The sequence below is a fragment of the Dipodomys merriami genome, unplaced genomic scaffold, assembly GCF_024711535.1.
Source record: "Dipodomys merriami isolate MVZ:Mamm:240054 unplaced genomic scaffold, mDipMer1.0.p SCAF_19, whole genome shotgun sequence".
Taxonomy (NCBI): Eukaryota; Metazoa; Chordata; class Mammalia; order Rodentia; family Heteromyidae; genus Dipodomys; species Dipodomys merriami.
In genome coordinates this window covers 29,541,929-29,557,660 of record NW_027203270.1, presented here as the reverse complement: position 1 = coordinate 29,557,660, position 15,732 = coordinate 29,541,929, and the positions used below count along the sequence as shown (strand labels likewise).

Here is a 15,732-nt window from a genome sequence, read left to right as displayed (position 1 = left end):
GGTTCAATTCCTCAGCACCACATAAGCAAAAAGAAAAAAGCCAGAAGTAGCGCTGTGGCTCAAGTGGTAGAGCGTTAGCCTTGAGCTGAAGAGCTGAGGGACAGCGCCCAGGCCCAGAGTTCAGGCCCCACAACCAGACCCCCCCCTCCAAAAAAAACCAATCCTTGCCAAGATTGGTGGCTCACACTAGGTAAGTACAGAGATGACATTAGATAAATCTACTGCAAAGAGTTAATTAGGGGAGGCTGGGAAGGGAGGTGAAGGGTAAACAAAGGAGGAGGCTGCAATGCTTGGTAAGAAATGTATGCATTATCCTGCCCATGTAATTGTAGCCCCTCTGTACAGTATGTTCTCAAATAAAATAAAATAAAATTAAAAAAAAAGAGTTAATTAGTATTTTTAGTTATCTATACATAGCTGCATAAAAGGATATATATTAAGAGTTGGATAAAGGCATAGGCCTTAGCAAATAGGAAGAATCATTTTTTTTGTCAGTTTAATGGTTTTGTTCTGAAATTATTGGTTCACAATATTCTTAAACTGTTTTGTTTCATTAAATACATGCACAATCCACACGTATACATTCAAGCATACAACTGTACTTCAAAAAAATGTTAACATTTATGTGCCTTACAGGAGAAAACCAAAATGCTGCTGGCAGATTTGAAGCTACACATTAGAACTTTGATAAAATGTGTCACCAATGAAAAAAAAATTCTAACATTGTTAAATTCTGTGAAAAAATACCTAACAAAGTATACAGAGGTAAAAGTTGGCATAAAATTTTCTGAATTTTTTTTTTTTTGTCTTTTCTTTTTTGGTACTGGGGATCGAACCCAGGACATTGCACTTGCTAGGCAAGCGCTTTTGCCACTGAGCTACATCCCAGCCCTGGCATAAAATTTTCAAGAGGGGCTGGGAAGGTGGCTCAGCGGTAGAGTACTTGCCTTGCATGCATGAGGCCCTGAGTTCAATTCCTCAGCACCACATAAACAGGAAAAAAAAAAGCTGGAAGTGGTGCTGTGGCTCAAGTGATAAGAGTGCTAGCCAGGAGCTGAAGAGCTAAGGGACAGTGGCCAGGCCCAGAGTTCAGGCCCTATGACCGGACCCAAAAAAAAAAAAAAAAAAAAAAAATTCCAAGTGATGGGGGAGAGGGGGAAGAGGATTAGATGGGGGGGGGGTTTACAGGGGGAGGATGGGAAGGGATGGGAAGGGGAAACAAAGGAGGAGGCTACAATGCTTGATAAGAAATGTACTCATAGCCGGGCGCTGGTGGCTCACGCCTGTAATCCTAGCTACTCAGGAGGCTGAGATCTGAGGATCACGGTTCAAAGCCAGCCCGGGCAGCAGAGACTGTGAGACTCCTATCTCCAACAAATCACCAGAAAAACTGGAAGTGGCACTGTAGCTCAAGTGGTAGAGCACTCGCCTTGAGCTGAAGAGCTGAGGGACAGTGTCCAGGCCCAGAGTTCAAGCCCCACAACCGACAAAAAAAAAAAAAAAAAAAAGAAATGTACTCATTATACAATTACATTATCATGTAATTGTAACCCTTCTGTACAGTATTTTCACAATAAAAAAAAATTTCAAGTGATCATTTTCTATGTGGTTTTACCAAAAGCATTTATTAATGATAAATTAAGACTTTTTTACCAGTCAGGACCTGAGTTTGGGCACTCAAGAGTTTCATATTTCTTTTGCAGAAGCTGAAGACAATACTAATCCCTGCCCTATATAAGGAGGTACATTCTTTGCACTGGTTTAAGTGCTAGTGATTTCACCAACCCTTGAAGTGTTTAAAAAAAAAAAAAAAAGTTTAAAACAGTTTAAAAAAAGTTTAAAAAAAAAAAAAAAAAAAAGGGCCAGGAAGGGAGCTCAGTGGTAGAGTGTTTGCCTTGCATTGCCTAAGGCTATGGGTTCGATTCCTCAGCACCACATAAGCAGAAAAAGCCGGAAGTAGCCTTGAGCTGAAGAAGGACAGCACCCTGGCTCAGAGTTCAGGGCCCACGACCAGCAAAAAGAGGAGGAGGAGGAGGAGGAGAAGGAGGAGGAGGAGGAGGTGGGTGGGAGAAAGAAAGAAAGAAAGAAAGAAAGAAAGAAAGAAAGAAAGAAAGAAAGAAAGAAAGAAAGAAAGAAAGAAAAAAGAAAGAAAGGAAAGAGAGAGAGAGGAAGGAAGGAAGGAAGGAAGGAAGGAAGGAAGGAAGGAAGGAAGGAAGGAAGGAAGAAAGAAGGTATAATTTAATTAACTCATTTATTCCCCTTTTACCAGCATACAGTCTTGGAAAGACATAGTAGTCAACCTTTTTTTTTTGGTCGGTCGTGGGGCTTGAACTCGGCTTGGGCGCTGTCCCTGTGCTCTTCAGCTCAAGGCAAGGGTTCTACCACTTGAGCCACAGCGCCACTTCCAGTTTTCTAGTGGTTTATTGTAGATAAGGTTCTCATGGAAGCCGGGCGTTGGTGACTCATGCCTGTAATCCTAGCTACTCAGGAGGCTAAGATCTGAGGATCACGGTTCAAAGCCAGCCCGGGCAGCAGAGACCGTGAGACTCCTATCTCCAATAAACCACCAGAAAACCGGAAGTGGAGCTGTAGCTCAAGTGGCAGAGTGCTCGCCTTGAGCTGAAGAGCTGAGGGACAGCACCCAGGCCCAGAGTTCAAGCCCCACTGCCGACAAAAAAAAACAAGAGTCTCAAGGACTTTCCTGCCCCGGCTGTCTCCTAAGTAGCTAGGATTACAGCTGTGAGCCACCGGCACCTGGCAGTAGTCAAACTTATCAGGTAAAAATAACAAAATGCTATTATGTTGAAAGGCAACTTAAGCTATATATGCATAGATATTTTGTTACAAGGTCAAATCTATCCCTGTACCTGAGTCAAACCTTAATGTACCCAGTTAATATATGCCCTAACTTACACTCTAAAATTAAATAGGCTTCTACATGACTTCCAGATTTTTCCTGTTGCTATAGCAGAAGGGGCTTAAGAAATGTATCTTTGTTAGATCAAGGAAAATATTTCATGTACCTAAAATATATATAATATTTCATCTGAATAAGTCCTCTGAATCCTTTTCCTGGGATTTTAGTAGGGGAAAATTAAAAAAAAAAAAAAAAAAAAAAAAGCTGAAATCATGCCAACTAGAGAAGGGTAAATATTAACTTTTTTGGTCTATATTAATATACAATGTATAGTTCTTTTTTATTTTTTTGCTGCCAGTTCTGGGCCTTATCAGGGCCTGGGCACTTTCTCTGAGCTTTTGTGCTCAAGGCACAATACAAGCACTATACCACTTAAGAGACACGGGGCTGGGAAGGTGGTTCAGTGGTAGAGCGCTTGCACTGCATGCATGAGGTGTTCGATTCCTCAACACCACATAAGAAAAAAGAAAAAAGCCGAAAGTGGCGCTGTGGCTCAAGTGGTAGAGCACTAGCCGTGAGCTGAAGAGCTGAGGGACAGTGCTCAGGCTCAGAGTTCAGGCCCCACAACCGGACCCCCCCCCCCAAAAAAAGAGGCTTTTTGGTAGTTAATTGAAGATAAGGATCTCATGGACTTTCTGTTAGAGCTAGCTTTGAACCTCAATCCTCAGAGCTCAGCCTCCTTAATAGCTAGGATCACAGGTACTAGTCACCACTACCAGATACAACACTTTTAAATCATATGCTGAATTGAAATATTCTCTACCTACAATAAAGAAAAACTTGTCTTGATATATGTGGCTGAAGTGTTTTAATTTTTTTCACTATTTAAGAAATTAATCACTTTTTCACTAACAGATAACTTTTTGTAAGCTGGCTCTCCATGAAGTCTATTTAAAGGTTCTGTTCCTATAAACTTTTTTTGGGGGGGGTCCAGTCGTGGGGCCTGAACCCATGTTCCTATAAACTTAAATTAGCAGCAGTTGGTCTCATTTAAACTGCACATAACATATTTGTGGCAACATATAGACAACTGCTATGACTCCATTTTTCTGTGGACAATACAATTTTTTTTTAAATCACAATGTAAGTCTTGCCAGGGCTTAAAATGTAACTTGAATACTCTCTTTTAGAAAAATGTGAAGGAGAAAGAAAATAACAATACAAGTTAGAAGACCAAATCTCCAATTTATATGTTTTTATTTTATATGAAATGAAAAAGCTTTTTAAGAAATCTAAGAATGGGGCTGGGAAGGTGGCTCAGTGGTAGAGCACTTGCCTTGCATGCATAAGGCCCTGGGTTCAATTCCTCAGCACCACATAAGCAGAAAAAAAAAGCCAGAAGTGGTGCTATGGCTCAAGTGGTAGCGCACTAGCCTTGAGCTGAGGGACAGCGCCCAGGCCCAGAGTTCAGGTCCCACGACCAAACCCCCCCCCAAAAAAAAAAAAAAATTCTAAAAATAACCAATAAATAAATCATTCTGAAGTCGAGCACTGGTGACTCATGCCTGTAATCCTAGCTATTTAGGAGGCTGAGGATCACGGTTCAAAGCCAACCCAGGCAGGAAAGTCTATAACACTGTTATCTCCAACTAACTACCAGAAAACCAGAATTGGTACTGTGGCTCAAAGTAGTAGCGCACTAGCCTCAAGCAAGAGCTCAGGGTCAATCCCCAGGCCCTGAGTTCAAGCCCCATGACTGACAAAAGTAGTTGCTTATATGGGAATAATATTTGAGGCCCAGGGGTGGGAAGGTGGCTTAGTGATAAAGTGCTTCCCTAGCATGCATGAAGCTCTAAGTTCCATTCCTCAGTACCACATAAACAGAAAAGGCTGGATGTATGCTGTGGCTCAGGTGGTAGAGTGCTAGCCTTGAGCAAAAGAAGCTCAGGGAATGTCCAGGCGCTGGGTTTAAAAAAAAAAAAAAGATTTGAGGTCCAAACTGGTTATTGTATCCTTATTGAAACTACAAAGCCTAAAATAGTTCTCATTAAAATAGTTCTCATTAAGGATGCTAAGCGAGTTCCCACACATTGTATACTACACTCCTTTTTAACCGTCTTCCTTACAACTTACCCTACTATCTAGTTCTAACATTCATTTTTAGCTTCATAATGCAATTATTTTTCTCTCAATTATGATTCACACTTATTTCATAGCTCAAGGGAGGGAGGACTCTTATGAAAAATACATATAAACTAAGTTCCCTTGAACTTCCATGTCCAAAGTACTTAATTTTGAAAATAATTCATCAACTTTAACATGCATATTAACATACTCATTTTACACATGTGATTTACCTAGAGTCACAAAGTAAGTCAATGTTTCCAAAAGAATTTAAGTTGTTACATTTTTTATCACATAATATAGTTAGATCATACTAATTCAAATATTTCTCATAAACACCCACAGAATCTCCCCTCCCTCTATTCCTTATTGTAGTTTGAATTAAGACCTAGGCATTGTCCCTTAGCTTTTTCACTCAAGGCTGGCTGAGTCTACCATTTGTACAACAGCTCTACTTCCTGCTTTTTGCTAGTTAATTGGAGATAAAGAGTCACACAGATTTTCTGGCCCGGACTGACTTCAAATTGAGATTCTCAGATCTCAGCCTCCTGGATAGCTAAGATTATAGACATGAACCACTAGTACCATTCAAATTTACTTATTTTGTGGTGGAACTGGGGTTTGAACTCAGAGCTCTGTGCTTGCTAGGCAGGTGCTTTACTACTTGTACCATGTCCCCAGTCCAAATTTTCTTTTTTTTGTGGTCATGGGGCTTGAACTCTGAGCCTGGGCACTGGCCCTGAGCTCTTCAGCTCAAGGCCAGCACTTTACCACTTGAGCCACAGCTCCACTTCCAGTTTTTTCTGGCGCTTAATTGGAGACAAGAGTCTCATAGACTTTCCTGCTCAGGCTGGCTTTGAACAGTGATCCTCAGATCTCAACCTTCTAAGTAGCTAGGATTACAGGCGTGAGTCAATGGCACCCAGCCAAATTTTTTCTTTTTTTTTTTTTGTCAGTCATGGGGCTTGAACTCTGGGCCTGGGCGCTGTCCCTCAGCTCTTCAACTCAAGGCGAGTGCTCTACCACTTGAGCCACAGCACCATTTCCAGTTTTCTGGTGGTTTATTGGAGATAGGAGTCTTACGGTCTTTCCTGCCTGGGCTGGCTTAGAACCAGGATCCTCAGATCTCTGCCTCCTGAGTAGCTAGGGTTACAGGTGTGGGCCACCAGTGCCCAGCAAATTTTCTTATTTTTAAAGTAGTAAACATCCATGTCTAAACCTGGCAGTAGGTATTACTAACATATGCTAACACATACACTGGATTAAAATAGAAAATAGTTCTTACCTTCATCTCCTTCTGGTGCATATGAAGCTGTAATAATGTCAATATCAGCACAATTCATTACAATTTGATTGGTCGCCTGCCTCACCTAAGAGAAAAAGAAAATCAAACATCAGAAGTAGCCCAGATTAATAATATAGACATCTTTATCTTGACCTAATACTACAGGCAATTTTTTTCTTTCTTGATTTTACTATATAGCCCTGGCTAACCTGAAACTCACCATGACCCAGGTTGGCTTCCATTTGTCAATTTTGCTGTCTCAGCTTCTGAGAATTGTGATTACATATATCATGTACCAGGCTTTAAAGACAATCCTCAAATCTCAGCCTCCTAAATAGGATTACTGGTGTAACAATCAGCAGGCAATTTTTTAAAACCTAAACTTCACTAACCTAGACTACATACACATCAATGGCAGAAATTCATGAGTTGGACTTTTTTGTTTTTGTTTATTCATATGTTGGTCATAGTGCCACTTCCAGTTTTCTGGTGGTTAATTGGGAGTAGAGTCTACATATTTTCCTGCCCAGGCTGGCTTTCAACTGCAATCTTCAGATCTCAGCCTCCTGAGTGCCTGGCTCTGAGTTGTTTCATTGGAAGTGCCACTGTGGCTCAAAGTAGTAGAGTGCTAGCTAGCCTTAAGCAAAAAAAAAAAAAAAAAAAAAAAAAAAAGCTTAGGGAAAGAGCCCAGGCCCAAAGTTTAAGGCCCAGGACCAACAACAAAAATCTCATTAAGCCAGGCACCAGCAGCTCACACCTGTAATCTTAGCTCAGGTGTCTGAGAACTGAGGATAAGAGTTCAAAGCCAGCCTGAGCAGAAAGTACCCGATTGTTTTTTTTGTTTTGTTTTTTGTTTTTTTGCCGGTCATGGGGCCTGAACTCTGGGTCTGGTCGCTGTCCTTCAGCTCTTCAGCTCAAGGCTAGCGCTCTACCACTGGAGCCACAGCGCCACTTCTGGCTTTTTCTGTTTATGTGCTGCTGAGGAATCGAACCCAAGGCCTCATGCTTGCAAGGAATGCACTCTACTGCTGAGCTACCTTCCCAGCCCCAGTACCTGATTCTTATATCCAATTAAACACCAGAAAACTGCCAGTGTTGCTGTCCCTTAAAGTGATAGAGTACTAGTCTTGAGCAAAGGAGCTGAGGGATGAGGCGCAGGCCCTGAGTTCAAGCCCCATGACTGATAAAGAAAAAAATGCCAAAAGTGAAGCTATGGCTCAAGTTGTAGAATCCTACCCTTGAGTACAAAAACTTAAGGATAGCACCTAGGCCCAGAGTGCCCCATTACAAAAAAAAAACAAACAACAACAAAAAAAAAAACTCACATTTTCTAAATTAAGGCAATTAGATGTTTAAAGATTTCATATCATTTAATCATCTGACCAGTGAGCCAAATAAAAGTATTTTTTCCATTTAAACCTTGGTTTAAAGCCATTTAATTAAAATTTGAAATTTATAAACGGGGGGGGGGGGGGCTAGAAAGGTGGCTCAGTGGTAGAGCACTTGCCTTTCATGCCTGAGACCCTGGGTTCGATTCCCCAGCACCACATAAGCAAATAGAAAAAAAGCCAGAAGTGGCACTGTGGCTTAAGTGGTAGAGCACTAGCCTTGAGCTGAAGAGCTGAGGGACAGTGCCCAGGCCCAGAGTTCAGGCCCCACAACCGGACCCCAAAAAAAAAATAAAATAAAAGGTGTGTGTTTGTACAAGCACATGTGTGCTAGTAGTGGGGTTTGAGCTTGCCTTGCATCACACTTGCTAGGCAAGAGATCTACTACTTTAGTCATAACTATAGGCCCGAGGAAACATTTCTTACCTGTTGCAAAATTACTTGTCTCTTCTTTTAAATACAGTTCCTTTTTTTTTTTTGGTCCAGTTGTGGGGCCTGAACTCTGGGCCTGAGCACTGTCCCTCAGCTCTTCAGCTCAAGGCTAGTGCCCTACCACTTGAGCCACAACACCACTTCCAGCTTTTTACTTTTTGCTTATGTGGTGCTGAGGAATCGAACCCAGGGCCTCAGGCATGCAAGGCAAGCGCTCTACCACTGAGCCAACTTCCCAGCCCCTACAGTTCCTATTGCTATAGTAACAATCTACTACCTACTTAGTAGCTTAAGAACACACATTTATTATCTTTTAGCCAAAATCTGTTTTGGGGACAGGTCAGTAATGACACTTTGAATTAAGGGTCTCATGAATTAAAGGTCTTATGTTCTCATTTAGCTTTTTTTGTTCATGACTAGCACTCTACCACCTGAGCCATGCCTCCACTTACTGTTTATTGCTGGTTACTTAGAAATAAAAGTCTCTTGAATTTGTCTACCCAACCTGGTTCTGAACCTTGATCCTCAGATCTCAGCCTCCTGAGTAGTTAAGATTATGGGCCACTATAGCCTGGTTCATAATTACACAACTTATATGCCAAGCCCCCCCACAAAACCTTCGAGAATATAGGAGGTTGAAAGTGGCTATGTGGCTCAAACAGTACAGCGCTCACCTTGAGCTGAAGAGCGCAGGGACAGCGCCCAAGCCCAGCATTCAAACCCCATGACCAACAAAAAAAAAAAAAAGAGGGGCTGGGAAGGTGGCTCAGTGGTAGAGCACTTGCCTTGCATGCATGAGGCCCTGGGTTCGATTCCCCAGCACCACATAAGCAAAACGAAAAAAAAAGCCAGAAATGGCGCTGTGGCTCAAGTGGTAGAGTGCTAGCCTTGAGCTGAAGAGCTGAGGGACAGCGCCCAGGCCCAGAGTTCAGGCCCCACGACCGGACCCCCCCCCCCAAAAAAAAAGATCCAGGGCTAATGGCTCATTCCTATAATCGTAGCTACTCAAGAGGCTGAGATATGAGGATGGTGGTTCAAAGCCCCCCTGGGCAGAAAAGTCCATTAGACTTACTTCCAATTAACAACCAAAAAGCTGGAAGTGGAGCTGTGGTTCAAAGTGGCAGAGCACCAGTCATGAGCAGAAAAGTTCAAGGACAGCACCCAGGTCCTGAGTTCAAGCCTTATGACTAATAACAAAAACAACAAAAAACTAAAGGCATGGCTCAGTGATAATGCACCTGGTTAGCAAGCATGAGGCCCTGAGTTCAAACACCTGTAAAAACAAAAACACTGATGTATGAGGTGCTCTTCCCGCCCCCACCCCCCCACACACACCCGGGTCAGTTGTGGGGCCTGAACTCTGGTCTAGGCCTGGGTGCTATCCCTCAGCTCTTCAGCTCAAGACTAGTGTTCTACCACTTGAGCCACAGCACCACTTCCAGTTTTCTGATGGTTTATTGGAGGTAAGAGTCTCACAAACTTTCCTGCCAAGGCTGGCTTTGAACCACGATCCTCAGATCTCACTCAGCCTTCTGAGTTGCTACCATTACAAGCATGGTGCTACCAGCACCCAGCATATGATGTATTCTTAAAGTCAGGTGCCAGTGGCTCATGCATGTAATCCAAGGTACTTGGGAAGCTTAGAGATAAAGGATCATGATTCCAAGTCATCCAGGGCAGAAAAGTTCTGAAGACTGTTAACTCAAAATAACCATGAAGACTGGGAAGTGGCTTATTGGCAAAGTGCTTGCCAGCATGCACAAGGTCCTGGGTTCTATATTTTTCTAGTTTAAAAAATAAGAATAGGAAGTGGCGCTGTAGCTCAAGTGGTAGAGCGCTCGCCTTGAGCTGAAGAGCTGAGGGACAACGCCCAGGCCCAGAGTTCAAGCCCCACGACCGACAAAAAAAAAAATAAAAAATAAGAATAAAATCATTTTAATAAAAAAATTTACTTTTAACTTTTTTTCAATAACCATGAAGCTCACCCCTATAATCCTAGCTACTCAGGAAGCTGAGAGCTAAGGATCTCAGTTCAAGCCAGCAAGAGCAGAAAAGTTCTCCAGACCCTATCTCAAAAATAACCATCATGCCAGGTGCTGGTAGCTCATGCCGGTAATCACAGCTACTCAGGAGGCTGAGATCTGAGGATATCAGTTCAAAGCCAGCCCGGACAAAAAAGTCCATGAAATTCTTATCTCCAATAAACCACCAGTAAACCAGAAGTGGCACTGTGGCTCAAGAGATAGAGTGCTGGGCTGGGATGTAGCTCAGTGGCAAAGCGCTTGCCTAGCAAGTGCAACGTCCTGGGTTCCATCCCCAGTACCAAAAAAGAAAAAAAGAAAAAAAAAAAAAAAAAGAGATAGAGTGCTTGCTTTGAGCTGAAGAGCTGAGGGACAGCGCCCAGGCCCAGAGTTCAAGCTCCATGCCTGACAAAAATAAAAATAAAAAATAACCATCATCCCAGGCCCAGAGATCAAGCCCCAGGACCAACAAAAAAGAAAGAAAGAAAGAAAGGAAGGAAGGAGGGAAGGAGGGAGGAAGGGAGAAACAAACATCATGCCTGTAATCCTAGCTACACAAGAGGCTGAGATCTGAGGATCTCAGTTCGAAGCCAGCTTGGGCAGAAAAATCTATGAGGTCTATGAGATACTCCTCTCCAAACCAACAAAAAGCTAGAAGTGGAGCTAAGATTCAAGTGAGAGAACACTAGCTAAGGGTGTAAAAAAGTTGAAGGACAGCATCTACACCCCAAGTTCAAGCCCCAGTACAGGAACCAAAAAAAAAAGGGGGGAAGTAGATCTGTGGTTCAGAAGATCTGTGGTTCAGAAAGTAGAGCAACAGCTTTGAGCAAAAAGCTAATAGTGCTAAGGCCCTGAGTTGGAAGACACACACACACACACACACACACACACACACACACACACACGCACGCACGCACGCACGCACGCACGCACGCACGCACGCACGCGCGCGTCATCCTAGCTTCTCGGGAGGCTGACATCTGAAGACCACAGTTCAAAGCCAGCCCAGGCAGGAAGGTCCACGAAACTCTTACCTCCAACTAATCACCAAAAAAAGACAGAAGTAGCCAGTCGTCGGTGGCTCACACCTGTAATCCTAGCTACTCAGGAGGCTGAGATCTAAGGATCTCGGTTCAAAGCTAGCCTGGGCAGGAAAGTCCCTGAAACTCTTACCTCCAATAAACTACCAGAAAACTGGAAGTGGCGCTGTAGCTCAAGTGGTAGAGTGCTCACCTTGAGCTGAAGAGCTGAGGGACAGCACTCAGGCCCAAAGTTCAAGCCCCACGATGGACCAAAAAAAAAAAAAAAGGCACAAGTGAAGTTGTGGTTCAAATGGTAGAGCACTAGCTTGAGTAAAAACAACTCAGGGACAGCACCCAAGCCCAGAGTTCAAGTCCCAAAACCGGCATAAAAAAATCAGTAAAAAGTAGGACTGGTAGCCGGGCGCTGGTGGCTCACGCCTGTAATCCTAGCTACTCAGGAGGCTGAGATCTGAGGATCGCGGTTCAAAGCCAGCCCGGGCAGGAGAGACCGTGAGACTCCTATCTCCAATAAAACCACCAGAAAACCGGAAGTGGCGCTGTAGCTCAAGTGGTAGAGTGCTCGCTTTGAGCTGAAGAGCTGAGGGACAGCGCCCAGGCCCAGAGTTCAAGCCCCACAACCGACAAAAAAAAAAAAAGTAGGACTGGAGGTATGACTCAAGTAACAGAGCACTAGCCTCTCATGTCCAAGGCCCTGAGTTTAAATCCCAGAGCCACAGTAAAACAAAAAACAAAACAAAAAGCTGGAGTTCCCTCCTATCTATGGTCAACTACAGCCTGAAAATATTAAGTGGATTTTTTTTTTGTGGTGGGGATCAAACCCATGGCCTTTTATGTATTAGGCAAGCACTCTGCCAGTATTCTTATCATTGAGCTACATCCCTAGACTGAACAATTCTAAAGTTTTAAATTGCCTCCTATATTATCAGATTGACTATTCAGCCATGGTATACAAGTAACTCTTATTTTACTTAATAATGGCCCCATGATTTGATGTACAGAAAAAAAGAACCAAAGCATTAAACATGGTAAGATGGATTAATTCCGGAACCATGAGTCAACACCGCAAGGCCTAGAAGAAACTTAAGAGTATATTCAGGTTTCAATACTATCCATGCAGACATTCACTAGGGATCTTAGAACATATCTTCCACAAACAAGAGGGTACTACTGAAGAGATAAGGAAATGTCCTTCCATTCTCTCATTCCCAAAAGGTTAACAACTATCCTAATGATATATCATTCTCATGTATACCTTAAAAATATGCAAGCAACATTTTTTAAATTTTACACAAATGGTATCAAAGTACCACCTAGGCCTGAGTACAAGTCCCAGAACTAGCAAAAGAATTTTTAAAAATTTAAAATTTAATTTCAAATAATTAAAATTTAAAAAAGAAAAAAGTTATTCTACAGTCTTAACTTTGTTCTGTTTATGTATAAAATGACTATAAAAAGTTATCCTTGCCAGGCACTGGTAGCTCACACCTGTAATCCTACTCAAGAGGCTGAGATCTGGGGATCACAATTCAAAGCCAGCACAGGAGGAAAGTCCGTGAGACTCATCACCAATTAACCACCAGAAAACCAGAAGTGGTGCTGTGGCTCCAGAGGTAGAGCACTAGCCTTGGGCTGAAGAGCTGAGGACTGGAGTTCAAGCCCCAAGACTGACCAAAAGAAAGAGAGACAGAAGGCGGGCGCTGGTGGCTCACGCCTGTAATCCTAGCTACTCAGGAGGCTGAGATCTGAGGATCGCGGTTCAAAGCCAGCCGCGGGCAGGAGAGACCGTGAGACTCCTATCTCCAATAAACCACCAGAAAACCGGAAGTGGCGCTGTAGCTCAAGTGGTAGAACGCTTGCCTTGAGCTGAAGAGCTGAGGGACAGCACCCAGGCCCAGAGTTCAAGCCCCACGACCGACAAAAAAAAAAAAACAAGAAAGAGAGACAGAGAGACATTTAAAAACAAAGAAAAATGAGAAAAAACATTTAAAAATACAGAAAAATGAAACAATTACTGGGGTATGCTCCAAAGGATAAAAGGAATAAAAATCTTTTAGTTTAAAGCTTATGCCAACAAAACAGTAAGAGTGGTTTAGTTTCTGGTCTTTTTTTTTTTTTTTTTGGGGGGGGTGTCCGGTCATGGGGCCTGAACTCTGGGCCTGGGTGCTGTCCCTCAGCTCTTCAGCTCAAGGCTAGCACTCTACCACTTGAGCCACAGTGCCATTTCCGGCTTTTTTCTTTTTGCTTATGTGGTGCTGAAGAATCGAACCCAAGGCCTAATGCATGCAAGTCAAGCACTCTACCACTGAGCCACCTTCCCAGCCCCTGGTTTCTGGTCTTAAGTCTTCCCTAGGCCATCACATTGTGACACATCAACATCTACAGTTAATTTTTTCTTTTTTTTTTTGTCGGTCATGGGGCTTGAACTCTGGGCCTGGGCACCGTCCCTCAGCTCTTCAGCTCAAGGCGAGTGCTCTACCACTTGAGCTACAGCGCCACTTCTGGTTTTCTGGTGGTTTACTGGAGATAGGAGTCTCACGGTCTCTCCTGCCTGGGCTGGCTTTGAACCACAATCCTCAGATCTCAGCCTCCTGAGTAGCTAGGATTAAAGGCATGAGCCACCAGCGCCCGGCTACAGTTAATTTTAATAGTAGAAAAGGAGTTAATCTACCAAATACCAATATATCTGTAAAACATATTTGATAAACTACACTTAGCACACTATCATTGTAAGCATTCTGAAAGTATTTAAATGTTTGTGTACTCTGGAAAGACACAGTACACATCATCCAATTACATTCCAATTCCTTCTCTATTTAGAGAAGTCCACCTGTTTATCTACTGAAGTATGCTGCTTGTTACTTAATAGTTACTACATTTTTTTCAGGATACTGTCATTTTTGAAAGAGCAAAGAGTTAAGAACAAAAGGAACAAAAATACTTATTAAAAATAGAACTCTAGGACTGGGAAGGTGGCTCAGTGGTAGAGCACTTGCCTTGCATGCATGAGGCCCTGGGTTCGATTCCTCAGCACCACATAAGCAAAAAAGAAAAAAGCCGGAAGTGGCGCTGTGACTCAAGTGGTAGAGCGCTAGCCTTGAGCTGAAGAGCTGAGGAACAGCGCCCAGGCCCAGAGTTCAGGCCCCACGACCGGACCCAAAAACAAAAACAATAAAAATAGAACTCTAGCCGGGTGTTGGTGGCTCACACCTGTAATCCTAGCTACTCAGGAGGCTGAGATCTGAGGATCATAGTTCAAAGCCAGCCAGGGCAGGAAAGTCCATGATACTCTTATCTCTAATAAACCACTTGAAAATCGGAAGTGGTGCTGTGGCCCAAGCAGTAGGGCGCTTGCCTTGAGCTGAAGAGCACAGGGACAGCACCCAAGCCCAGAGTTGGAGTCCCACAACCGACAAAAAAAAAAAAAAAAAACTAGCTGAGCAATGATTCAGGCCTGTAATCATAGCTACTAAGGAGGCTAAGATCTGAGAATAGCTATTCAAAGCTATCCCAGGCAGGGAAGTCTAATCTCCAATTAACCACCAAAAAGTTTGGAGTGGAGCTGTAGCTCAAGTGGTAGAGTGCTAGCCATGAACACAAAAACTCAGGGACAGTGCCCAGGCTCTGAGTGAAGCCCAAGGACTGGCACAAAAAATAAAATAAAAATAAATTTTAAAAAATAGAACTCTAGGGGCTAGGAAGGTAGCTCAGTGGTAGAGTGCTTGCCTTGCATGCATAAGGCCCTGGGTTCAATTCCTCAGCACCACATGAACAGAAAAAGCCGGAAGTGGCGCTGTGGCTCAAGTGGTAGAGCTCTAGCCTTGAGCTGAAGAGCTGAGGGACAGCACCCAGGCCCAGAGTTCATGCCCCACGACCTACCAAAAAAAGAAAGAAAAACTAGAATTCCAACAGAACACAGTGTACTACTGTAATCTCAGTCCTGGGGCAGCTGAGGCGGAAGAATCTTGAGTTCCAGGATAGTCCGAGTTTGAGGCTGGCCTGAATTCAAGACAAGCTTAAGTGAGCAACATAGAAAAACTGTCTCAAAAAAAAAAAAAAGAAAAGATACAACATTATTCTGATTTTAAAAATCAGTCAATATGTTATGCCCTATAATAGACATATACTGATTTAAAAAGCTGAACAAAAATGGGATAACTGGCCAGGTGCCAGTGGCTCATGTCTGTAATCCTAGCTACTCAGGAGGCTGAGATCTGAGGATCAAGGTTCAAAGCCAGCCCAGGCAGGAAGGTTCATGAGACTTATCTCCAACTAATCACAGAAAAGGCCAGAAGAGGTGCTACGGCTCAAGAGGTAGAGCACTAGACTTGAGCACAAAGAGGCTCAAGAATAACACCCAGACCTGGAGTTCAATCCCCAGGACCTGCAAAAAAAAAAAAGGGGGGGGGGAATAATAATTGGGCTGAGGTCATGATTCAAGTGCCGGAGTGCCTATCTACCACACACAAAGTTAGTTCCTAACCCAAACCCAAATCCTAACCTTCCATGCCCCCCCCCCCCCGGCTCCATACAAGGAAAAAGGGACGATAGGCTACAGAAAATGATTGAAAAAAGTGATTGTGCT

The 15,732-nt window shown here is 43.2% G+C and overlaps 1 protein-coding gene across 2 annotated transcripts in view; it reads right to left on the bottom strand.

Annotated features, from left to right (window-relative positions):
- Npepps (aminopeptidase puromycin sensitive) overlaps positions 1 to 15,732 on the bottom strand; it is a 100,073-nt gene that overhangs the window by 68,496 nt on the left and 15,845 nt on the right. For both annotated transcript variants that reach the window (XM_070028203.1, XM_070028202.1), the window contains exon 2: positions 6,267 to 6,351. In XM_070028203.1, coding sequence (XP_069884304.1) covers positions 6,267 to 6,351 — 85 coding nt within the window. The remainder of the gene's footprint in view (positions 1 to 6,266; positions 6,352 to 15,732) is intronic.